Raw genomic sequence first — 27,494 nt, 5'->3', positions numbered from 1 at the left:
GGAATGCAGTATCAGAAATCAGCTCAGACTCCGTCTTTTGTCAGAGAACATTACCTCTGCAAGATTTATCCACCAGGAATCAGAGAGTGTGTGCAAAGTGACTGATGGATAAGCACAGCAAAGTTTTCAGATGACATAACATTTCGCTGCTTCTTTAGCATGCTGGGTATGAAGCTCACATACTGAAGATCACCCTTTTGCAAGAGCAATATCACAATTTTGCTGCAGTCTTATCTTCATTCTCCTCTGCTCAGATAGTTGAACAATTCCTATCACCAGCTATTCTTCAGAATAAATGAAAGCACACTCAATTTACCCATTTATGCTCATTTAATATGCAATAGCTAGAAGAAATTCTGTATCCTGGGAGTTCACTGAAGTTATCTGAGGCCAAGTTATAAGAGTTTTCTTCAGCTGTGCTAAAAAAAGCCTTGAGCATAATACAATCTCCTCTGTCTCCCAAAAGCTGAAAGGGATTTTTGTGCTACTGTCTCCCGGTTTTGGTAGAGCTTCTGGATGATGTAAAGCAGGTAAATAGTGAAAATGCTTTATGCCATGTTCTTTGTCCTCAGTGGTACCTTGACTGGTCCTAACATCATGACAATGAACCACAAATGCAGAAGCATTCTCTTTGATTTCCGTTCTCTACAGTGAGAGGTTCTGACTGGCAAATAAACTTGGTCCCACACTCATGGCTTAGCAGCTGAAGGCCAGATAATTACACATATTATAAAATAAGCAATGCATGAGTTCAATCTCAGAATTAAGAAAAAAATGTTGTGGCTTGCTTTGCTTGGACATATTATTTTCTCCTGAAAGAAATGAACTTGTCTTACCATATAATTTCCTTTTTAAAGAGGGGGGGAAAGTAGAAAAATAAACTTTTCCCTCTCATTTAACAATCTGACATGTTTTGACAGTTTCAAAACTATCATAAATTCACTTTCAGTTATTTAATAAAAACTGACTCATGTCAGAATTGCACCTTTTTTTAAACGCCTCTTTTCTCCTTCACCCTTTCTGGCTTTGCAAATTTTACCATGTATAATTGCTTGAATGCAGGGAAGAAGAATACATTCTAAATCTAGACCTGCTACCACCACAATGGTTTATGAAACTTAGCAAGAACAGACAAGCAAAATAAGGGCCAAACTGTGGCAGCTGCCCTGAGTTTCCATAAGCCCCCAGAAAACAAAGTCTACAAGTTCCTTTGTCATGGCTGAATACACAACAGTTCGGCTGTAATGAAGCTGAAAACAATGTGGATTTCTTCTAAATATCCCACCAAACATCATGAGAATTCCTCTGTGTATGAACTAATGCAGTTAATAAGCAAACAGTCCCATAATCAGTATTGAAATACTATTTTCCTGTTTATGTTGTTTCCTAGATCTTTTCTTTTTGTTGACAAGCTATCCAACTAAGAACTGTGTGTTTTGAGTGGTACTCTTGTGTTTCATGTCACAGGAAGTATTACTGCTATTCCAAACCCAGTTCACTGAACACTGAGGCTCAAGTGAATTGACAAAGTGGCACTCTCTGCCTCTGGCATGAACAACTGAAGAACAGCCAGAGCAACCACTGGCCAAACTCATGCCCCAGCCTCCCCAACAAGCTGCAGAGGAGACCACCTCTCTACATTAACAGTCCATCCCTTTACTTGTACAGAGGGAATCTCCAGCACGCTTTCAGATGCACTTTCCCAAAGGCTTCCTGGACCAGTAACTCGTTTCCTTTCTGCACTTTCTGTCCCTGGAATGTCCTGGAATCCTTGCCAGGATTACATGCTATTTGACAAACTACTGTCTTAGACTGATATCTAAGAAACACAAATGCCATCAGAATCAAACTGGTATTGTTTGCATGCTCTTATATACTCAACCCCACACAGCACCTGCCCACCAGAAGTAAGAAGATTTTCTCTCCCAGCATCAACTGAAATTTCATAATTTGGTCTCCAGAAACATATTTATGTTTTTAATCCAAAGTTTGTCCAGTCCTAAATTAACAGTAAATCACAGAATCGTAGAAAGGCTTGGGTTGGAAGGGGACCTTCAAGATCATCCTGTTCTAGCCCCCCTTCCATGGACAGGCACACCTTTCACTAAACCAGGTTGCTCAGAGCCTCATGCAACCTGGCCTTGAACACTTTCAAGGATGAGACACCCACAGATTCTCTGGGCAACCTGTTCCAATGCCTAATCATCCTCACAGTAAGGAACTTCTTCCTAATAACCAGTCTAAACATATTCTCAGTTTGAAACCACTGTTTGTTACACAAAGCTAGAAGTCTGAAGCAAAATAATGATAAACTTCTTTATTTTTAATGCCCTCATACAAAGTGTAAAGAATAGCTGTACTCATTTTAGAAAAGTCCTAAGAGAATACTGATACCATATTTCATTAGATTTAGCTGGAACTGAAGTCTCCAATATAGACTACACTAAGTAATCTAAAGCAATTTATTTAAATTCAGGGAAACTTTAGGCGATCAATTCCTCTGCCAAAAAGAAAAAAGATACTACAGCTGTACTTTTAAGAGGCATTGCTTATATTTATATAACATGCCAGAAGTCCTTTAGGCTCAAAAAGAATCAAATGTGGGTGTAGGAGGTGATATTTTCCATGGTTATACATCTGAAAAGATGACACAGGGACTACCAAAAAGATAATGGGTATACTTCTGGCTTTTTTTTTGGCTTGATTTTAAAATGTGTAATTTGTCATGGACAAGTCAAGACCCTGTAAGATGTGGAGTGGTGCTGGCCAGCCTGCAACAGGCTACCCCCCACCTTGTGGATCAAGGTCCTAAACCCCTGCTCTACCAGACTGCACCATTTTACCAATCCAAAAACTCAGTTCCTCCAAGTGATATTTCAAACAGTGAAAAGTCTGTAACATTAGACTAGATGTGCAGGTCTGGGGAGCAAGACCTTACCCATAATACTGAAAGCAGAGGAAGCCAAACTCCCTCTTCACCAAGTACCAGAACAGTCTGAGGAAGTCTGCTTATACCTACTATTTTACACAGACAGCTAAATTAGCAGACTAAATGTCCCATATAATCACTAAAGAGTTAGAGTCTCTAATTTTTTAATCTCTGTGGCTGCTAAATCAGGCATAAACATCCCCATATAGATCTAGGTTCTTTGCCTCATGAGAACCAGAAGCATTCAGACTGCTCTCAACAGTGTGGCTGCTGTACACAACAACCGGTGGTCCTCAGTGACCAGGCATAGTAACTCTTTGGCTTCTTTCAGCCCCTCAAGACAGGTATTCATCAACCAACAAAAATATATAATGAAGCATATTTCCCCCCAGAAACCCTTGTGCAGGTGCTGGCATTGTTACCTACTGCCACTACCAGAAAGATAAAAGTGAAACTATAGGCTTTCCTCCATCTCAGTATTATACACTGACAATCTTCCATAGTGCAACTTATTATACTCATCAGTACTTCAGCATTTGTAGAAATACACACTTTGGAAGACCTTCATTTCACATCATCAGATGATGCCATTAAAGACATCTTGTATTTACATGACTGACTGTCTAGACAGAGTGTGAGAAAATACTCATTATTAGTTACGAGTCAGCTCTTCCTCAGTGCTGCATGTCACACCAACTGTCTCTTATTTTGGGCACTGGATCACACCTGAGTGCAGCAGTGGGGAGGTGAGAAGGGGGAAAGAGAGCCTCAAAAACTTCACAAGAAATAAGGACCCCAGTATCTTCTTAGATGAGGCAATAGTACTTACTGACAAATAAGCTCCCAAGCAACGCAAATACTACCATTAGCAAATCCAAAACTATGGTTTGAATCATCTGGCCTAACATATCACATGCACTCTTAAAAGTGAATGTGAAATAGTATACGCAAATAAAGGAAGAGGGAAAGGAAGGAATTTATAAATGTCGTTTAAGACTAACAAGTATAAAACCAGATTCAACCCCTTTCTGAAGCCAGTGAATTCACACAAATTCATATTGGCGCAGCAATCAGGGGATCTCACTCAGAAAGAGAGATGCTGGGTTAGCCTTGCAGGCAGCCTCCAGCCCCAGAAACACTCAGAAATACGTGCTTAACTATAGACACTGAAATCAGCTTTAGGTAAAGTAATGAGACCACCCATGGGGTATACAATTACACGCAATGTTTCTAGACCTTAAAGCATCACAGCAGTCTTAGTCTTGCATAATAAAGCTTAAAACTTCCTTCTTTTGAAGCATCATCCCAATGTTTTGAGTTTTAAATATCAGCTGAAGCCTGAACTGAAAGAAAAATCAGCAATTATTAGAGAAACCACAGAAAATATATGCAAATTTTTAAAACAATTTCAGGTATCATAGCATTGCCATGACTGATGACAGTTGTACAACACATAGTTCATTTCAAGCCCAGTAGATTCAAATTAAAAGTTTTGGGATTTTTTTTCCTCAACAAATATATTAAAAATGTTTTTATATTTATAGAACATCATTTTCATCAAACCACCTAAATCCCCTACTTCAACACAGCAATATTGACCTTTGTGCATCAGTGCAGCTTCCATGGCTTTCTTCTGTACATACATGTATGTGTGTGCCCGTGTGTGTATGTGCACACACACTTCTACACATATGTGACCAAGTTTTACTTACTTGGTATTGTGTATAAAAATACTTACTGTGATTTTTTTTTATGTTTCTTTTTTAAACATTCAGACTTAGAAAACTGGAAGAGGGGAAGATCCTTCAATTACTCTGAAGGGAGTGTTAAATGGAGGGGAAACTGCAGGGCGAGAAGTCAGACACAAAAGAGAAACCACTCAATGATATGAGTGCAACCAAAATATTGACAAGGTAAAGAAGTCTGATGCATTTGAACTCTGAATGTTCAACGTGGATGCACTTAACCCTTTCTGATACGGTTACATTTCCTTGTACATGAAAAAAATCTATGAAATGTAGATTTAACTCTCTCTGTGCTATGGAAACACCCTACATTTGGCTTTGGGCCTACTTGGGCATATATATTTTGTGTCCCTGAGTGATGGATTAACCAGTAGAGAGGCCATTTTTATGAGAAAAGGAAGACTATTCCCCAGCAGGACGGAAACCCTGCGGCGGGGCAGAGGGCGCCTCTGGCCGGACGCACCGAGGGAGCACCGGGAACCCCGGGCAGAGCCCAGGCGCCGCCGGGAACGTCCACGGGCGAGTGAGACCACTAGAGGGAGCCGGCATTGTGCCGCGCCACCGGGAAAAAACCCTGCCCCGACCGAATACTCAAACGGCAAGATGCTCAGGAAGCCAAAGGGAGACGCTTTAAGAAAAGTTCTTTCCAGTATCTTCAGCCACGTGATATAAAGGAGAGCCTGTGGTACTCTGTGTGTGTGTACACATCAGTATGTACTATTCTGTGCCCACGGTACCAACAGAATATTAAGTAGTTGTCTCTAAAATTCAGCTATAGTAATTTCTTTCTCAAAAGAGCAAATAGAGTGCCCTGGTTGCAACAAAAGACCTTTTTCACTGCCTCCTATTGTCATCTCTCACCCCAGCCAAACAAGTTAGATGCTACCCCCCTGCCCCCAATTACACCTCCCCCTCACCTTCCCCTGCTTTGGGGATAGCTTCCTATGTGAAATATTCCAAAAGTGGAATTGCAGCAAGCAACACAATAGGCGATGTCATGCCTACAACTCACACTATATCTAGGCATAGAAACCTGGATTGTGCACACACAACTATAGCCATGTGATGATGGCATGAACTTGAACATACCCCAACACAATTTAACACCATTTCTTTTTTGCACCAAAACACAGAGAACCAAACAAAACCTGGTATTTCCCTCACACCTATAATCAATCAGAGAGATCGAATGGCAAGCAGGTAAGAAATAAAGGCTCACACAGATCTTTATAAACATCCTTTCAGCACCACATATGTGTTAAGAAAGCTAAATCCCAAGGACAGGTACAATTCAAAAGCATAGAGAGTGACCACATGGGCATCTCCTGTGAAAACCTATTTCTTTATGGTCTTCTTGGAATAGAAGATGTAAAACATATCAGTACTTGTCTGGTAAGCTTTAAACTGCTTGGATATGAAGAAATGGAGAACTGCTGAACTGCAACAACTATCCATGGCAAACTCTGCAATTATGAAAGGAAAATTTAAAAATGGGGAAATAGGTATACCTGGATGAAATACTAAACAGTTAACAAGAATAACTGTCCCCAAATGAGTTCCTAGCCATTATCTTTTCCATAATTATTGCAAGTAGCTTCAGTAACTGTGCATACAAATGACCTATTAGAAACTTAACAGGTCATTTTCAAAGGTGATTATGAGCCCTGACTTACAGAGTTACTTGGGTTTGCACACAATTCTGTTCAGTGCCAACAATCTGCACAAAATTAAGATAAAATGTGTTTCCAAAACACCAAGCAGAAATAAACTTTCAGAAACTAAAAGAAGGTATGAGGTGGTGAACACTGATGAATCAGATGCTAAAAAATTTGCTTTTGTCTGTGCTCTGGTGTCAGGAGAATGGAAAGGAGGCAGCAATCATACGTTAGAGCTCTTATAATGCCCCATACTACAATAAATAATGATGAGTGTAACAGTGAAAAGTCTAAGGCTAGACAGGAGAGATAAAAGTCATAGCAGGTTATCAGAGTTATCAGGTTATCTGCTGTAGAACACAGTACGGACAGCAGAAACTTGTGAGTAGATAAAGATACCCCAATGAACTCCTTAAAATGACAACAGGATGTTCTGCACCTCAGTGGTCCTTCTTGGCCCTGTTTCTTGATGGGTAACTGCGCTATTGCAACAAATGAACAAGCAATAGGTTTGGTTCAGAAAATATGAGAAAACTATTCAGAAGCACCATTTAAGGAGAGTAATAAAGAACAGGAGTATAGACATGCAGCCTCCTCAGTTGCTGAGGTTGTTAAGAAACAGCAGGAGACACAAAAACAGATTCTGGCACTCCGACTGTGAAAGACTTGGGCAGGTTGTAAAGAAATTAACTGAGCAAAACCAGAATAGATTCACTTAAAATGCGCAGGGAAAAAAGGCAAGAAGAAGCATCCCAAGCTACATTAACCAGAGGAAACAAAAGACATTATCAGTTTTCATTCATATCAAATAAATAAGAAAACAAAACTATAAAAAAACTTTGATCTTAACTGAAACTGAAGAAAGATATTGACAACTAACAAATATTGACCTAGCTTATGTTTAAATCTATCTCAACAATTGAGAAATAAATGGGGAAGGAGGGTACCAAACTTGGACAAACACCCTTGATTCTGGAAACATGTATGTGATTTTTTTACAGGAAGGAGTGAAATAGAAAATGGGACTCTGGTACTGCTTGTTCTTCTCTCACTTTCTCTTCTAGCACAAAAAGAGAGAAGAAGAGGTAAAACAAACACACTGAGATACTATTACATTGTTCAGCCAGACGTGGGATTGTGGGACCTTTCCTCCAGAAACCCCGAACCCTTGCAAGAACAGGGACAAGAAGCTGTACGGACTCATTGGTTCTGCAGGGAACCAGCAGCCTTCTGTCTATTGCTCCCCTCTAATATTTAAAACAATCTTTGTCTTTTTTTTTTTTTTTTAAAACCATCTCAAATGTACACTTTAAACACATGCTCTACATCATGTTATGTCATACTGGAACAAACAGCTCCTCAAAAGGCTGAACTTCCATTTGTGATTATTTATGTAAAAGCTTTGTTTTCTTTTAAACTGTGTATATTTTGTTGGACTGCATCTACTGGCAGCTAAATTCCCAAGCCTTCAACCTGCCATCTCAAAGAAGCAGATTCGAAAGAGTCCAAGTAGTTTACTGTCAGTCTGTAATGAGAGTAAAATTATAAATCTCTGTACGAAAAGCCAGCTGCTTCATTCTTAACTCTGATCCCCCCTTTTTCTTTTGCATTCTAGCTAGCATACAGCTGCAATAAATGTGGCTCTTCTCACAAGCCATGCAGATGTTAACAGTTCTGTAGGACATCAAGAAACATTTCAAGAACCTTGTAAGTGCTGACTAAACTTGCTTGAATAACCCACACTATCTCCTCCACATTCCTATTCAGTAACATTAGTCTTCCTGAATATATTAAGGGGGCGGGGGGGGGGGAATTACCATTTAAGCTAAGGCTTTAATATCTAGGTCTAACTGCACTATCAGTAAACAAAGCATGTTCTTAAGCCATCAGACAACAGATAGTAAAACAAAGGAAGTAAATTTATTCTTTGTCACTATGAGTATTGCATTTTTTGTTTCTTATCTATGCAAGAATAGTAAAATTAATGTCTGAAAATATATATTTATAAAAGCCATGGCTGTATGTATTTGAAAGAATGGATCAGAATTAGAGCAAGATCTTTTCTTTTCTAGTAATCAAATGGATTAATACTAAATTAGAGCGAAGGAGTTCAAAGTGCTACCTAGTACATTTTTATTAAAGTTGTATTAGCATGACAGGCATATGCATTAAAGATTAAGCTAAAGCCTCAAACCACAGTCAGCAGCAGCAAGAGTCCAGCTGTGCAGGTAGAGGACTAGATACGAAATGCATTAATTAAGTGGGTTTGTACTAGAGATGCTGTTTTAATATTCTTCCCTGTTCAAGCAGTGTGCTGGGGTAGAGCTAATTTTCTTCTTAGCAGCTAATGTAGGACTGTGTTTTGGATTTGTGCTGGAAACAAGTGTAGGTAACACAGGAATGTTTTAGCTACGGCTGAGTGGGGCTTACACAGAGTCAGGACCTTTCTGCTTCTCACCCCTCCCAGCAGTGAGCAGGCTGGGGATGCACAAGGAGCTGGGGGGCAGGGGAACGACACAGCTGGGACAGCTGACCCCAATTGACCCAAGAGACATCCCACACCATGTGATGTCATGCTTAGCAATAAAACTGGGAGGAAGGTTGGCTGGGAGGCTGCTGCTTGGGGACTAGCTGGGTATCAGCCAGTTGGTGGTGAGCAATTGTATCAATTGAGTTTCTTGGGTTTTATTTCTCTCTGCTATTTTACCTTTTATTACAATTATCACTATTATTATTGCTATTATTATTATTACAATTATTATTACTATTTTATTTCAATTATTAAACTGTTCTTATCTCAACCCACAAATATTCTCAATTTTATCCTTTCAATTCTCTTCCCCTCATCCCGCTGGTGGGGAGCAAGCAAGCAGCTGTGTGGGACTTGGTTGCCAGTTGGGATTAAACCACGACAAGCAGCAAGTTTAGTCTCCTTTTTGGGGTAGGACTTTCAAAACACATGAAGCAGTTTAGAAGCTCAGTCATCAACAAAGCCAGTAAGACTCACTCGTGTATTACTCCAGACACTTGAAAATCCCACATCAAATACCCTACCCTGTGTGTAAACTTCACACTTTGAAAACCCACTGGAAGAAGGGCTGCAGAGTGATTCGCAGCGCTGAGCCATAAAGAGATCACAATCTTTGACAAGTTCAGAAACAAAATGTGCAGTCAAGAGTGTCTATGGCAGAGTTTTGAGATTGTCTCCAGTCAAGTGTCAATCTCAGCAGAGTTTCAAAGAGGACAGGGTAGGGAGAAATAAAATGAACATATCAGTACATTTCCTGCAAGGAATCGATAAAAAGACCTCACTCCCACAAAGGCTTACATACCTGCTCCACTTCAGATGCTTCTCCTATTATGTAGCACACTTGAAGTGAAAATCAAGTCTTTGAAGACACAGGGCAAAAATAATTTACCATGAAATGTGGAATTTGGGGTATTGTTTGTTCTTTGATTTAGTAATACAGGAAATCTGAATATAAAGCAGAATTGCAATGTGCTATTTTCTAAATGTTTCATGACACTGCTTTTAGAGTAATTTCATCAAAATGTCATAAAAAGACATTTAAGCATTTTGAGATAAGCAAAAAGACAATAGACTACAACCTTAAAAAGAATTTAATGTAATATTAACAGAAGCTCTGTAATTAGCTAGTCCAAAAACCTCAAGCCGTCTTCAGGCTTCCCCAAACAAAACAAATTGGAAGGAGAGAGCAGGAAGAAAAGAACTGGGAAAAAAAGGAGAAAAATAAAAAGAGAGGAAAGAAAAGCCACATGAGCCAGAGTCCCTTCACTGCTGTTATTTCTCCACAAGCGGAAATGCTCCGTTCAGTCACGGCTTAGGAGGCATAAACATCATTGAAATTCAAAAGCAGCTCTGAGAAAGAGGACGCCTCAATTGGTATGCAAGTGGTGTTTTCTCGCCCTGAATACATTATGAACTTGCAGCATGCTAATATGCCATGCTATCATAAGCACCAGATGGAACAGTAGGCAGTGTATGTCCCATCAAACCTCAGGAAGATGTATTAATGTTCCTGCTCTTTTTTTTTTTCTTCCCCTCCCTCCCCTCCCCTTTCTTCCCCTCCCCTCCCCCACTACAACCCCTCAGCTGTGTCCCCAGACTGGCACATTTCGTACCATCAGTCACCTGCTCCCGAAGCACAGTTCTCCAGGGCTGCCTCATCTTCACCAGGTGGTGCCAAGCATCTTTTCAATCTTTTTTATCGCAGAAGGTAAAGGCCACAAGACGTGTCAGGCTGTGCTTACTGAAGGGTACCGAGTACAAAAGATAACATCATGAGATAAATGATAGATGAAGGAAGACTTTGGGTTTAAAGCTAGCACAATAGTTTTAAATTATGTATAAACAGCACAGCACAAATTTCCCCCTCAGTACTATTGATGAATGAAGAACTGGGGGACACCAGCAAAGGGAAAGATTTTCCAAGTAATCAAATAAAACAGAGGAAACTGGATTAAAGATCTTTGAACTTAATTCCTTTTTTCACCACACTGGAAATCTTTTCAGAGAAGATGTACACAGTTCAACAGCCATTTATAGGGTAGGGGCAGGATTTAATTTTAAATCAGAGTAAGAAAATGGCACACAGGCAAATTAGCTTGCAGGATTTTTGATTTTTTAAAATATATATTATTCTAATGACATTCCTTGGCTTTTATGACTAACAAATTGCTTGAAGCTGTATGTATGATTCAAAAGACATCGAGAATTTTAATACTGCTTTGCATCATTTATTAATTCAGTCTCAAGCAGGTTTTGTATTACTGAAGAGAAATGTGATCTAGTATTCTGTATGAAAGTATGTGCATAGGCATACAAAATTAAAGCACATATTTTCTGGTATCACCTGAACTTTTCTTATCTATTCACAGAAATAAACTGCCTATTGAAATATATGGTTTGAAAGAAAATTATTTTCTTTTTCTTTTCCTGTTACAGTGCTCTTCAGAATGCAAAATAAGGTCCTCAAGACTGAAAATTAAGAGCCTGTGAATTCAAAACACAAGAAAGAAAGACAAGAGATGGCTGAAGAAAAGCAAATCAGCTTTAAGCATTTGAAGTTTGAATGTTCAAGTATTTTTAAACAGGTTTGTTTTTCAGAGAGAAATCACATCAGTAAACATTTTGCCATTTTCTGATATTTTAGAAAACACCTGCTGATTTACAAACAGCTCTCACTATGAATGTAAATCTATTATTTTCCTAACAACATTAGCCTTCTCATAAATACAGTCTAATTCTACAAGATGCTGAGTATTCACAACTCACACAAGCTTTTCTGGGGATTAACGTTGCTCAAAACCTTCTAAGAGCTAGATAGAGAAGTTATCTGTTGCATGTATTAGAAGTATTTTTCCAACTGCTAAAGGTCTGGTTGACAGAGATTTCCCACCACACGTCCAACCCTAAGTAAAACAAAAAAATAATTACCTTCTTCTTTCAAGCAAAGCATGTTTAATAATAATAATGACTGTTATTCAGAAACAACAGGCATTATTCTACCATCTATTAAGTCCAGAAAGGCATTAATGCAAAAATATCTTAAGGACTGAGTCAGAAATCAGACCAATTTTTTTCCTTTTTCTTTTCCTACTGAATATTGGGGGACTTGTTTTGTTTCTTAATATATAGCCTTTAAGGGTAATTTGCTAAACTATGATTTGCAATGTGCAAATAAGTCTACTTAAGTCCATTATCCTGTGTTATAAAGTAATTTCTGACACCTTAACAGCACTCAATTTAATTACAACACACTGAAACAGTAGAGCTGACTCCCAAAGGAACCAGTTTGGATCAGAAGATGATGATATATGCTAGCTGCTTATCAGCTTTCAGCATCAGATCCACCATCAGCTGTTTTCAAGAACAATATCAGAACATCTGCATCATCATATTATTTTCTGGCAAAAAGCCCTCCAAAAGCCAGCAATTGCATTCAACAATGTGCACATACCCACACTTGTAAGCAGACATATTTAAAACCCAGCAGCTTTACTGTAATGACTAAAGGAGACAAAAAAAACCAAAACCAAAACAAACAAACAACAAAAACCCCCCAAAAAACCAAATAAAAAACCCCAAAACAAACAAAAAAAAAAAAAAAAAGAAACCATTTTGATTCAGTAATCATCAATTTCTGCAACAGAATCCCCACTGGGTAATTCATCAGGGCATCTATTCTATATCTAGTGTGGCAAGACAGCAAAAACACTTACGGCCTCCAAAAAGAAAAACACTTGTGACAAAACTATTAAGCATTCCTGGTGATTAGCAATAGACACTCATTATTTCAAGACTGTCTTGAACCAATGCCCCAGACAAAACCATGCAATCATATCTGCTGCTGTCAGGATGAAATCAAGGCATCATTTTCTGTATTCCTTCAAGAAAAAGCAAGTTACTCAGCAGCATCCACAAAGCTCCTTCTGAGACAATATAGAAGTTATCTGAGGAAAGAGTATATAATTCCTCTTGTGGCTCTACAGAGAGATGCAGGTCGATACCTTAAATTTAGGTAGTATTTTTACCTTTGGAGCTTTTACAGACTCTCAAGAGTGGTTTGAAGCAAAACCTTTAAGGCAGCATAAATGAAAGGATTCTGTTTCTGCTGGTGTCTGAAGATTAAGTACCATTACTTGCCTTCCTCAAAATGAAAGTAATTGGAAATTACTATTCTACCAACTGACATGTCACAGGAAGAAACCTAGCTGGTTAGCTGGCAAGCAACCATGCAAATCAAACTCAAGATGTGGTTCTGTCTATGCAGAGAAGTCTGAAGAGGGCAAAGAAAGGCTGTAACACTGGCTTTCTGGGAGCAAACTTGCTATACATGCTCTGTAGACTCTGCTTTCATACCAAGGTCTCAATCAAAGTTTCATGCACAGATTCATCTCCTGTGCAGCAGACTCACTTAATAAATATAGAAAACCCAAATATATGTTTGCTTTTACAACTAGAGAATAATGTAAAGAGAGATACAAGTAAATTAACAAAACAAGATAAGCATTCTTCAAAATGCTTTAAAATTTTTACCGATAGTATTCTCAAAGAGGCCACCATCTCACTTCTCCATTTTCAAGGGGACAATGAAGTGCTCACATTGGCTAACAGGAATTCAGAAAAGAAAGATATCCACTCCTTACTGCACAGATCCCCTTTAAAAATTGCAAAGGACTTTGCTTTTATTTCTGATGATGCAATGCAGCCAAATGCTGATCTCAGTGTAAAATAATCAAATACTGATTTTAATAAAGTAATTTAAATTACTTCTAAGATCTAATATGGATGAGATTGACAGAAGCTCTCTCTTTCAGGACCCTAAAGTTAGGAGATCCTACAGTGCCATGGAAGGATGAACTCAACCAACGTGGACCACCTGAATTCTAGAAACTTAGTTGTCTTCCTCCTGTCAGTGGAAAAATGAAAACTAAAAACACCAATCCCAAGAGGCAGTAAACACTGTTGCAAACCAGTTTCCATGAAGAAAACTGATGACTTTCAAAGCTATTAAATGACACTGCCATCTGACCTTGTTGGATATCTAATTACAGCCATTCTTTTACAAACATAACAACAGTTGCTTTAATGAGCATCTTTCCGCTTTCTTTACTGTGTTAGAAGGTCCTATGTTTCACTCAGGATTTCACTTTCAAAACTCATAGAAATCTCAATACTTTCTGAAAAAGAATGAGATTATTGCATATCCCTGTTTTTTAAAGACCATTTTTGTACACTGCAGTGTTTATAGTCTAAAATGTCCAAAATAGTGTACCTAGTACAGTTCCAGGCAAAGAAAAGTAGAAACAGTAACACTGTCACAGAAAATGACCTCTTCTAAATTTCAGTTAGACAAACTTTCTCCTAAATAGAATACAAATAAGTGTGTGCAAATCTAGCAGATATAATTACACAATCAACAATTATGTGGTGAAATGGACTGGAAAAATAAAATTTAAACAATAAATGTTAATTTGTATTTGCTAACCACAAAAGATGTGGCTGGTGCTCTGCAAGGCGCAAAATCCCTTAAAAAAAAGATTCTCTTAAAAATTCAAGGAATGATATGAGGAAGTCACATATAGGAAAGTCTATGTAGATGGCATTTATTTGAATTATAAAACAGCTACTATGAAAATTCAAGACTATACATGTTTATTGCTCTGGTTTAAAAGGGCCACCAGAATATATTTGGAATGCACAGTTTAGAAGCAAGAATCAAATTATGACTGCATTTTCCTATGTTGCGAGTGCACACATTTTCCAAACTGCAATCTTGTGGCAGGAAGAGTATTTGAGTCATGTGTGCTTGCATGACTCACAAAACACGTATTAAGGAGAGAGCTGAAAAAAGGAAGGGGAAAGGCCCTGTATCCCTAACTGGGAGATTACTCCTTTAGCAGGATGTGGTTTCAAAACAGGAGGACAGTAAGACATTGAGCCGAACATTGCTAGAGGAATCAGAGTGAAACAGGGAATCTGCACTGGAGATATACAAGAAGGCTCCCAAGGTCTGGAGGATTATAAGCACATAAAGAAAATTCCAATAAAGCATTAGAACTGAAAGAGTACAAAGTTAAATTTTAGATGTGCTTTCCAAATGACTTACAGAAGACAGAGTAGTGCCTTAAACCCCAGAAAAGCTGTATTGATAAGATAGAAAGGGCAATGGACTTTGAAAGGCAAAACGTATTCCTTCTTCTTGAATCATTTCAAACTTCACTGCAGTTAACTATGCATACACAAATGCCACTTCCTCAAATTTCAGCTCATTATAGCAACCCCCTCTTTTAAATGAAGAATGATATCGGCCTGACCCCACAGCAGATCTGCACAAATTTGCAGTATGCTTGAAGGGTTACTGAAATATGTTTTTCTTCCTTAATCCTCAGCTTCTCTTCCAGGAGGTGATCAACACCAATTCCTTTTACTCTTCTCTTTCCACATTTTTTTTGGTCTTTGTCAGCTCAGTATTGTCAACAATCAAAAATACGGCAGAGCTTGTTACAGTCTGCTTCCAAAAGGATGTCCGTAAGGAATGAGAACCATATGAGCACTACTCTTAATAACTGTGTCCACTGCTGATGGTACTTCCTTTTGAATTTCAGAAAGATTTCCTGTCACCTTTGACTTACACTTTGTGCCTGTTTAAAAGCACAGTTAGGTTGCAGGCATTGCTCCAGAATATTTATCCACACTAGAACCTAAATATCTGGCTGGATAATTTTAATAAATTCAGACATATGGGTCCTACCAGGTAATTTTTCCTCATGAAATTTTCACAAGATTACCAGATCCCAAGAGCAAGAAGAAGCAGAAATAAATCTACAGCTCATTACGCAACATAATGAAAAAGCTCAAGTAAGGCTCTAGCTTATGGCATAAGAATTTGGGCAGGAGACTTTTAGAAGTTGGATCAGTTCAGTGGCTCTTCTGACACTACAGCTTTAAACCAGCTGCAGGAACATTACTAACAGGTGGTGTGCCGCAGCGCAGGGACTAAACTAAGAGGTCTGTGAACCTTCAGTTGAGGTGCCTCCTCCCAAATCCCAAGGTCTCCAGCAACTTGTTGTCTCAAGTTGTTCTGCAGTTAAAGGTTACTGAGGCTCTTTTCCACACTCTGCCTACAACTTGCAGTAAAGAAGAAATTACTAGTAGAGAAAAAACAAAACAAAACAAAACAAACAAACAAACAAAAACAACAAAAAAACCAGCACAGAGAAATAAATTCAGCTCAGGTATACGGAAGCACAGCTCCATAAGCTGCCAGAGGAAGGAGGTGCAGCCCTTTCAACCAGCACTGAGCCTGACAATTCTGCTCTTCTACCAGCACACAAAGTCCATTCAGAAAGCTACAGATCAAGTAATAGTTTCAGACCAGATTCAATGAATCACTTTAGGTGCCCGAAGCCCAACACAGCTGAAATTTCCCCTGAAACACAACACAGAAGCCAGTACCATGGGCTGCTCTGCTCTCCTCTACAGAGCACGGGGCTGAGGCACCTCAGACTGGGTATCCAGAACAGGTAACAGATCCAGCAGAACAAAGAATCACTATGCAAGCTGAAGTGACCTTAGGAGATGAGACAGGCTATACCCTTCTGCCTTAAAGAATGTGAAGTTTAGATCAAATTGCCAAGGGTCTGTCCAATACAGGATCTTCAATAATGAAAATATCACTACCTCTCTGAAAAAACAGTTTTAATGTCTGACCATTGTTATGGTGGAGAATTTTTTTCCCGTGTATCTACTTGGGTTTTATCATGGTCTATTACTCGTGCTTTTTGCCTCTCATCTTTATCACTATGCACCTTGAAAAGAATTTGGCTCCATTGATCTTCTCTACACCTTCCCATTAGGTAGTTGCAGACAGCTCATGACAAAAAAGATTATATAAAGTTAATTATATTTAACTAGCAACTGCCTACATCTCACCAACAGGAAAATTCCTGCCTTTCAAGGGCTTCAGTAACTTGGAGACATGGAATCCACAGCATTACTCTCTCCTCCAGAAAAGTTGTCCATATCCTCATCTTCAGAAGATTGGCAAGTAGAACTGGTTTGTGTAAGACACAGCTAGGCGAGATGGAAGAGTGAGCTTTGAAATTTTTTTGCAAGTCTTTGGAGTGGAAGCCTCACTTTGGAAGTGAAACACACAAATTCAAATCCTCCTTCTGCTTGCTCAAGCTCAGGTCTGGAACATATTCCCTTAGCAGTGAGGAAAGCTACTGCCCATTAGCAGTTTATGGGAGTAATCTCCAACACTCTTGTCCTACCCAAGAACTGAACAAGTAACACGTAAGGAGCGAACATGGCACAAGATCAACAGCAGCAAGGGGGAAGTGGCTCCTGCACTAGTCCTGCTCTTCATCTGGTGACTCTCATGTACATTGAGGCAGAAAGAACAAACGTACATCACAAAAATGCAACTTGATGCAGAGATGGCTGAGCTCCTGGAGAGTTGAGCCAGTGAATATAGATAGAATATTACAACATGGCAAGGACTTCACCAGCTTCACAGAGGAACTGCGTGAACATGGAGTTAGCATAGCAGGATATTGAAAGAAATAAGCCTTGCCAAGTCGGCCAATATGGCTAGACTGTGTCTGTGTGTAAGTGAAAATCCAAGCACTGCTGTGCCCTATGTTTTTCCCAATTTAATCTCTACTTGCCTCAGCATTGCTGGCTCTATGTTCCATTTTACACCAGACACATTTCTGGGAACAAAAAGTAAGCCTACACTTGTGAAGAGACCAACATTTCTAAATATGCACTGGGCTTCCTCTGAGATTACCTACCAGATCCAACTGTGTGAACAACTTAAGACACAGAAATGCTTCAACTCCAAAAAGACATTGGTGTGATCTCAGCACTGGGCTGCTTAACCCTATCAATACTGAGGGAGACCCTGCCATGCACAGATGCAGCTTGACATGCTCAGGAAACTTTAAAGCTGTAACAGTGATACACCCGGGAATGAGGAGGGTTAGAGGCATGGCACTTTGGATTTGGAAGGCAGCTATTCCTTCAAGTGCACAAGTTGTTTTGTGGCCTGGAAGCTGATTTTTTTGTAGTGTTATCCTTGATGTACACACTTGGAAGAAACAAGGATGAAGCCAACAAACCAGAAACTGGTACAGGTATGTGTACATGTCCTGAAAAGGACCAGGTATCATGTCCCCTACTCTTAGATGTACCTGTTTCTCTGTTTGGACTTCAAACTAGCATATCATATAATTTCATTTTATGCAAAATTCAAGTTGTCTTTTCAAATTGTATATACACAGATCACTTTGATTTGCAAGCTGTGACGATCATGCCTTAAATATGTGAGTGTGGAGTGCAAAATCTTCTAATATAGGTGTGATTGGTGCTAAACACCAAGGAAGTACCTATCCTGAGAAGCGGACTTGGTTGTTCTCTAGCTAAGGGTCTGAGTTATAAAGCACTCACTCTTCTCAGGAAAGGAGTGTTTGGGACCCTGATGAAATATATATATATTCCTGCAGCACAATCTGCATTCCATGATGTGTTAGTTACTTTCCATGCATGTGTAGCATGAGGCAGTTCACAGCCCCATGGGTTGAAAATAAGAGCAATAATGTTATGCAGACTTTGGAATTTATTACTACCATAAAAGACGAAGAAATTTTAATACTGTGAAAAGCAAGTCATCACATGTCACCTCCCAATCCTACCATACATATCTGAAGAACCCAGTGACCCACAGTCCTCTATAGCTGAATCCTGAAGATAAAGTCATTATGTAGGATGATTGGAATAATGATGCAAAGTTAACACTCAGACTTAAGTATTTCCAGACACATTTTCCCTGTTTGGCAGAAAACTTGTTTTGTAAGACAGAGAGTCCTCCTAATATAACAGCATAGCAACTGCAGCTTAGAACAGACCAAGTTGGTTAATGGACTGTTAGGACACTTTTGCTGTGTAACAGCATTTAGACGCATGTATTTAAAAAACAGGTGGATAATCCAAATGTTCAGTTACTAGGACACTAACAGTTATGTCCATGGCAATTTTGTTTCTGTTCTTTAAACAAATCATCACTTGCAAGCACTAATGTTAAAAGCAGAAAGCGACTCTAGTACACAGTGGCTATAAATGCCAAATCAATTTTCAGCAGATAATAAAGTCCATGTTTTACAATCAGCAATACACTGTTTTACTACCCAAAATGTAAGCTAATAATATATAGCTCTGCTAAATGGAAAATGCAGATATGCTGTTAAGAAATGGGCTGGCTGTGAGATGATGGATCATTTCTGCCGGGACCTTCTTAAAGCTATGTGCAAATGTTTTGAAAATATCACATGATGTGGCCATGTGTTAAAAATTACAGCCAGTTAAGTTCTCTGCTAAGAAAAATATGTGGGCAATTTATGAAATGCACTCCAGGATGGAGATATCTTAAGTAAAACCAGATTTTGAAAACAAACCCATTTTTTTTGAAACATGAACTTAAAAAAAAAAATAGTTGCAGCCACATCTGGAGAGCAGAAGTAAAGAAAGGGTGGTCTGACCTAATACCAGGCCATCTTCTGAAAGAGCAGCATTATTTCTGGGCTACAATGACTGTGATCACTGATTGTCCTTTTAAGGAAACCATGCTGAATACTGCCATGGGCAATAATAAAGCATTTTGTAGGCCAACATCTGTTCTTTGAAAGTACTATAAAATGACTGATAGATTTGTAATGTTTCATAAATAAAGTCCGGAATAAACTACTAAAAAAAAAAAAAAAGAAACCAACCACCACATTCACAGTAATCAGAGAAACTGGTATATGGTATTAGATTTGAACACTGTTCCCCCAGGAACAATTATTTAGACATAAACGCTTGCTAGAGCTCGCTACACAGAATGACAAAATGGTTAACTTGGTAATGGCAAGCTGCATGTTAACGGGATTATCTTTCTAGAGACTTTTCTCAGAGTTGCAGCAGTGCCTTCACAGAGGTCTGAATGGCTTTTACAGCGCTTCATTAGCCAGCCCCGCTGCTGTCGCTTTGCCCCGACAGGGGAGCGAGGAGGTGAGCGCCCAGTCGCAATTATAACAGTACGAGCAATTCGTCTTTGAAGGGCAAATTTAGTTTGTGTAATTGCAACCACCACACATAGACCAGAACCCGTCTTTATTAACTCATGTTCTTTCCCCAAAAGAAGGACTTCAGATGTCAGAATCACTAAAGGGATGGTTCTGAAATCAAGACTTCACACACACACAAAAGGCACTGACATAATATCAGATCACATAAAAATACACATCCTTTTAATCTCTTGTACATAATGTGCTTACTTTTAAAATACAAAATCTGCCCCAGATGGCTAATAATGCCCATTTGAAAAAACACAACACCACAATATTAAAGGGCTAAAATATGCTGTGAACAGATTGAGAGGCAGTTCATCCTAGAGGAGAGTAAAAAAGTGCAGATGGGTGTCAAAAATAGCCAAGTGTCAGATCTGTTCAAGTATCTCCATTCTGGCACATGCTCCCAGTCACAGCTGTTAGTGTATTCTCTGTATCCAAGTGCAAGGTTTTCTAACACTCAGAGCTGACATTAAAACACACTTCTTGCTTGCTACTGCTTTAAGGAGAATGCTGCAAATAAAAGATTTATTTAGTGGTAAAGCTTAACGAGTATTGATAAGGGTATACATACTTGAATGTAGCACATGCCATTTTGATTAAAGATGCATGAAATTTTAACCAGCAGGTAGATTAAGTAATTTAAATGCCAAAGGCTTAATAGGTTTTCAAAAATGTCCACTCTAGGCATTCCAACAGTTTGCCAATAGCCCCAAATAATGCACACGAGGATCAAAACTGATAAGATTGTGTCATTTTAGTACACCTAAATATCTTGATAAAACACAGAAATAGTAAAACTGCATGAGAAGATGAGTTTCACACAAACATAAGGGAAACATCAGTGGATTCAAATTATGCACAACGCACGGTTTTCCTAATTAATGAATTACCATGGTATTTCTAATGAAGACCACATTCCCAGGAATGCAATGCATGCAAATCAAATTTGATGTTTAAAGGGTTAAATTGACCTTTCATAGTCCTCAGTTGTTATCTATGCAAATTAATTTGCCCATATTTCAACCATATAAATCCTCTTAACCTTGTGCTTTGAGCAAACAGAGCCCGCTTTCTTGTTACAATCACGGGATCAGCAAACATACCAGCAGTAGGGTATGACCGTATACAAAAATCCTAAAAGGAAAACATTCTTCCAACAACTGGCAATACCTACATGCAACTGTGGCTGCAGTAAACTGGCAGATACTGTTTCAAAACACCATCTGCGAGGTGTACAGACTCTCTGTGATCAAGCGTAGCCTCTTCTGCCTGTCCTACCCAAATAATCCACAAGAACCAGCCAGCTGTAGGATCTCTAGCCCTGTCTTTTTTTTTATCCAGAACACAGGCTGTTATAATCAGGCACATGGCTTTCTCCAGTCCTTACCAAAGGGGGGAAAAAAACACAAACAAAACACACCAAATTCAATCTACTCAGTTGTGGTCAAGCATCTCACAAAACCCCTCAACAAATCACCCTGCATAGAAGAGTTTTTATTGGCAATAACACTTATCAATTAGACAAGTGATCACAAGATCCAAGAGTAATATTTTCCTGAGGAAACCGACCTATTGTAACTCCCAGCTCCACAGCAATTCCTCTAATTCAGCAGATTTTTTAATTGTTTTATTTTGAATCAACGTATTTTGGTGATTTGCCTGGTGACAGTGACGGACTATGATTTAGGGCAAGGCTGGAATAATCTGTTTTATAAATCTCCCTCACTTCTCCAACATAAACAGCTTTTCACAGAGATAATTTCAGCTGATGGGTAAACACTGTGAATGATCTCTGACGATCAAATGTTTGCAGATTCAAGGTGCAGCTGACAGTCATGAAAGCCAGCCCGAAGCTGTATTTCTCTTTGCTAAAATGATCCCCTGTGCAGAGCCCTGCACCCACAAAGCTGGTGACTTTCTGCTATTTCTACCCCTTTTCATTGAAACATCCAGTCCTGCTGTAAGTATCATCTCTAGCAGTTCACTTGCACAAATTCCCCTCCCCCCAACACATACACAACAGAATTAGCATCCGCGATCGCTCTGTACCGGTATCAGCTTGCAAATCACCCTCTATATTAAAAGAGAAAAGAAAAAAAAGAGAGGGAAAATATACTATCAAAAAACGATTAGCGTTTCCTCATTTAGAACCGAAAGAGCTGCAATAATTTCGACTCACCAGGCATCCTTGGATAAAATATACCACACTGTAAATGGCTCTCTCCTAAAAGCAAGCTTATTTAGGGCTCAGTGCCTCCTGTTCTGGAATGAACAGAGAGAAGCGAGGAGGGCCATCAGAACTGGCTGTGGCAGCGTAGCTGGAGGCAGGATGCTGGGCGCGTGCGTTTGCCAGGCAAAGACAGATGGAGAGCTGACACTCTGTATTGCACTTGGAGCAGAAATGTGAATGATGACAGGAGCACATGTGGCCTTGAACCCAGCCCTGTCTCTTCAGGCAGAACAATGACAGGGATGTGTGTGCAAATTATCACAACCCCGGCTCCCCTCAGCTGACTCCTTTTACTCTACCTTTCACACCAAGTTCCAGATGACCAAAGAATAGAAACTAAAATGCAGAGTGATAAGCCAAACACTGAATTATTCATTTTTTCTTTAAAAGTTAACCCTTTCCTCTGCTGACAACAATTAAAGAAAAAGCATCACTTTGCATCAGCTCTCCTCCAAATATGGAAACAAATTCATTCTTTATTTTAACAGCCGTAATTTTGCACTCCATAGGACTATGTTTGTTTATTTAGCTAGAAATTCAAAACGTGCAGAAGAATATACAGGAGCCCCCCCTCTTCCCACATTTATGACATTATTATTCTCCTTTACTATGGGAAACGGAGTATCAAAATCACTCCCTCTCTCAGATCCACAGTAGTATGTGTAAAATAGAACACACTTAGAAAGCAGACCACTTACATTTTACTATGGTGCTTTTAACCCCCTGGGATTCTTCCATTGATATGTTCCAAACATTTGCAGCTTACTCTCCTTTACCTTGCATAGTGATCCATGGGGGATGAAAACAAAATCTTCCCTGTAAAGCTTTTTCAAAAGCTAAACAATCATGTCCTCCCAATTTCTGATTTTGTGAACCCCTTCAATGTTTATCCTTCACATGAATAAGGTATGCCTGGCTAGGTTCAATTCACTCTTCCCTATTAAGCTTTAATGGACACCATGATACATAAAACTACAAGTCTTTGTTATAGTGCTTTATCTAAAGCTGGCTATTTTCTTCTCAGCAGTCCCTCCTTAGTCCTTTGTAAAACATCTTTGCCTCTTAGAAGAAACATACGCTTGACTCGCATGCCTTCTGTAGCACATACATCTTTGCACAAAATTCCAGGCACAAGAAAAATATCATCTTTTTTTAAAACTCTCCTCCCATTCAGCACTTGCAAAAGCTTCCTTTAGTAATGAGCATTTCTCCAGTAACTAGCACATAGGTCCTGGTTCTGGTTCTGACTTTGCCTTTGCATTATACATTCAAACCCTTTATGGAAAGGCAACAATTCTCAGTCAGATCTTCTCAGTGTAAGGTCTGTCCTTGTGTACTTATTTATGCACTCCCTGATTTTGCATTATGCCATCTTCTGCCTCTATTACACACAAACAACTCTGCTTTTAGGCCTTCCTCTTCCTTCCTCTAGCTACCACAGAGCCTGATAATGATCTGTTTAGGAAAAGGACACATATGGAAAATTAAGCAGAAAATAACTGTCCCTCCTAGTGTCCAGACTGAACTCATGAATATTTCTCAGTTAAAGAAAATGAATCACTTAATTTACTGATATTTCCATAGTACCTTTTTAACACAATCTAAATAGCACCCTTAAGTTTCAAATAAAATGGGAGAGAAACTCCAAACACAGGACTAGCAAATCCAAGACTATCAAGAAGAAAAGGAGCAGCTCCCCTGCCCCAATAAACAGCCCAGCACTAGCAACCTAATGTGTCTGCTACTTGAGGTAGGTCTTTTCTTCATCTTCATCAGACATCTATCATAATGAAGTTCTCTATAATGGATATTTGAGTGTCAGGGAGCCCAAGAGAAACACCAAAACTTGAAAACATTTTCATGACAGTCCACTTTCGTGAAGGGAGGAAAAGTGGAGGGGTAAAAACAAGCAAGGGAAACGGAGACAAGAGAAGTCTGTGCCAACAAGGCCTTTAAAGACTTTACTGTCCTTTTGGTTTTATTATTCGATGCACTATTTAAAACCAGTCAGGTAGTATTGTATTTGCTATGTTGTTTTTCTTTTGTAATGCTGTACTCTACATGAAAGGAAAAACATTTTCACAGTTGGAAATGCAACCTTTCATCAACATAGATGCAGCCTGAATCAGCTTCAGAGTAGAAAGTAACGTGTCAAAGGTATGATGCATTTTAATAAAACCAAACAATATTCACTCTTAAAAGAAGGTCTTAATATCAGTACATTGTAAATCCACAGACCATGGCTCACAAAATTGAGCTTCCATATGCTGTGTGATTATGCATCTTTTTTCTGTGTGTAAAAAGCCTTTTTAAGCTGTTATCTGACTACAGTAATTGCCACTTAAATTGATCCACGTCAACAAAACCTGGATCCCTGGAGATTCTCACCTAGAAGTCTGCTCATGGAAGAGGCTAACAGAATGCCTGTGCATCCGAGACTACTTCAGCATTTTCTCAAGCAGCCAGCTGCATGAATAGTTTTTCCCTCTCATTATTTAATACACTGAGGCAGGCAGCAACCCATTTGGCAGTCCTCCCTGAAGAAGTATCTGTGGATATTTATTTGCTTTCCCCACCCCCATTTTTAATGCAGTCACCTAAAGCTTGCCCCAAAAGTTTTTGCACCAGATCTAAAATTTTAGCAGGCCAAGCAAAAGTGGACAGCCCATTCTATAAAATAGTTTTATTCTCCACCAAGAAAGGAAAGGCAGTGGTTTTAACATAGAACAGTTCTGCTGCATCACAAGAGTCAGAGTACTACCAAAATGAAAGGGATACAAAGAGAGTGAAAAATCTACAGGACAATCTAGGGCCAGTTTCTTTATGGTACACATTACATTACACCATCCTGGGTGGGCACCAGCTCCTTCTTTGATGATCGCTCAAAATGCTTTACAAAATCATTTTAAATCATCCTCTAGGAGTCCTTATTTTGAAAACAGGTAGAGAAGGCAAACCAGTCTCCATAGTCTTGTATTTGAAGGGGAAGAAAAAAGATTTTTATGCAGAGGATGATATAAGGTAGCCAAGACATGGATCTGATGGAAAAGGGAAATTCCTGATGACCATCATTTAAAAGTACAGAGATTGCCTTTTGTGCAAACCCAGCTTAATAACAGGGATTGGAAGTCCACTGAAACACATCTGTAGTTAATGAAAGCTCTCTATTAACAGTGAACGAAGAATTTAACTCAAAGCTTTTCTGTAGGACTTCTCAACTTCCCGCTCTACTTATAGCAGACTGTTGTGATACATTGTGACTTCACACAGTGGGTATTAAGTGAGTTAATTCAAAGGAGCTGAAACCTCATTGATCCTAATTGAAAGCAATACACCCAACCAAATAGTTTTCTACCCCATCTGCTCTGGCCTGCCACCAGCTATTCAATACAAGAGAATTAATAGTTTCAGATATTCTAACAGACCCAATAAAAGCACTCATTTAAGCAGGACTGCATTAACAAAGTGAAAAACCAAGGGCAAAATGGGTTCAAATGGAGCATTTTACTCCTAGTTGGCTTTAACAAAGCTGAATAATGCTTATTCTGACTTTTTATGTGCAAGACTTGATAAACTGAATGAGAAGGCACTCAATGATCAGTCAACGAGCATTGATGAATGGTCATTAGGACCCCCCCAATCTCAGGGAAGGCCATTCCACAAAGTGGCACACCAGCTTGAAAGGGCGGACTCACTAATGTCCAGATTTCCCCGCTTGCTTGTTCCACTTTCACTTTCAGACCAGTAGCCACCAAATGAGGCTGACATATTGGAAAATAATCTTTTATGGGCGAGTGGTAAATAAAAATAGAGGCATTAGCTGGGCTTTCAAATTCAAATCTACTAGTTTTGTCAGCCCCAAAACGTTTTGATTTTCCACCCAGCTGGAAGCTATTAGTGTTTTCTTAAGGCATCCCACTGACAGGGCAAACCCACCTAATGTGTGAGCTGTGGAGCTGATGCAAGGGACAGGGGACAACCACTTCTGGATGCTTTCTTAACCTTATTCAGTTAACTTTATTCAGTCCAACCAAAGTCCAGTAAAGGCAACACCTTCAGGAGAAGCTCACTAATTTCTTGCTGCCCAAGTATCTCAGATTTCCTGGTGCAATGGCAACCCACCTGGGCCTGCACCCTCAGTGCGACTTTTTTCATGACATTGTACCTAGCCTCCCTTGGTTCTACTGCACCACCACAAAAGGCTCAAGTTATCCAAGAAAGGCACAGCACTTCTCTATAAACTTCTAATTCTTTGCTTGGAGATGGAATTTAAATATTCCAAAAAGATATGTGCTTATCTGTTAACAGCAGCTCTTTATGCATGCAACACAAAACATTTGCCAGATAACGCTAAACATTTCCCTTAGCATTTCCTTATTGGCAAGGCTTTCTGGACTTCTGAAAAAAGACAAATGAGACATTTAAAACATACACTGCTCTGTGAAACATAGACTAATTGGGATTACCTACACAAATCAAATACTGAGCAGTTGAAAGAGTCACCAAGGTGGGAAGAAAATATTCTTGGTTGTCTAACACAAACTGCTGATTATGTTACCTTAAGTACTAGATTAAATTCATTGGAATTGAGAAAGCATTCATGTCTTTCCAGTTAAGAAAACTTGCAAGTTATATCCATATTTCAACAATACTCCAAAGCATATTTTAAATCATATGTTAAGAAAAGGCAGCCTCGATAGTGGATTAGACTTAACAGCCTAGACTGCCTACTGCTTTTTGATTTAAAAAAAAACCCAAAATTAATTCTTGTTGAACATTTAGAAATTCCAGTGACATTTCAGGTGCATTTCAGGTTTTAAAGCAATGAAAATATACATTAAGACCTAACATCAAAGAACAGTTCCACAAAAAATTAACTGACTCAGAATGAGAGGGACAACATTCAGGCCCTAATGACTGCATGCTCTTTTACTCTCTATATACATTTTAGTAAGAACACTCACATGGACAAACTCACATATAAGTGTACCTGTCTTGGTGTCTATTTCTTTCACTAGATCTAGGCTAAACAAGTTTTGCCTCACATTTTTATTAAAAACTATGTTTTCCATAATGTGGGTAACGTAAATTAGAATTGACTGCTAATTTCTATCATCATTTGACTTCAAAGAAAATTACCACACCATCTGTGCATAGACACCACTCAAGCACTTTAGAAAATTTGATATTGATTTGAAAATATTTCCGAAAGAAAACACCAATGATGCTGTCTCACCAACAGGGAGAGAACACATTTAGTGTGACCTGGAGAAGCCTGGAAGAGAATATCTGCTCCT

At 39.0% G+C, this 27,494-nt stretch overlaps 1 protein-coding gene across 9 annotated transcripts in view; it reads right to left on the bottom strand.

Annotated features, from left to right (window-relative positions):
* The window catches only part of RUNX1T1 (RUNX1 translocation partner 1), a 114,616-nt gene that overhangs the window by 57,342 nt on the left and 29,780 nt on the right, over nt 1-27,494 (bottom strand). Inside the window, exons 1-2 of one of the 9 annotated variants that reach the window (XM_017730409.1) lie at nt 22,147-22,296; nt 10,473-10,600 (exon numbers count right to left, since the gene is read on the bottom strand). The exons of 4 other annotated variants lie outside the window; for them this stretch is intronic. In XM_017730409.1, coding sequence (XP_017585898.1) covers nt 10,473-10,518 — 46 coding nt within the window. In that variant the 5' untranslated portion in view covers nt 10,519-10,600; nt 22,147-22,296. Of the gene's footprint in view, nt 1-10,472; nt 10,601-11,625; nt 11,730-22,146; nt 22,298-27,494 lie in introns of those variants that run through there. 4 more of the 9 variants (XM_017730408.1, XM_017730407.1, XM_017730411.1 and 1 more) reach the window with 4 other exon arrangements.

The sequence above is a fragment of the Corvus brachyrhynchos genome, unplaced genomic scaffold (assembly GCF_000691975.1).
Source record: "Corvus brachyrhynchos isolate BGI_N302 unplaced genomic scaffold, ASM69197v1 scaffold302, whole genome shotgun sequence".
Classification (NCBI taxonomy): Eukaryota; Metazoa; Chordata; class Aves; order Passeriformes; family Corvidae; genus Corvus; species Corvus brachyrhynchos.
The sequence above is the reverse complement of the archived record's forward strand: the minus strand, read 5'-3'. Positions and strand labels throughout refer to the sequence as shown.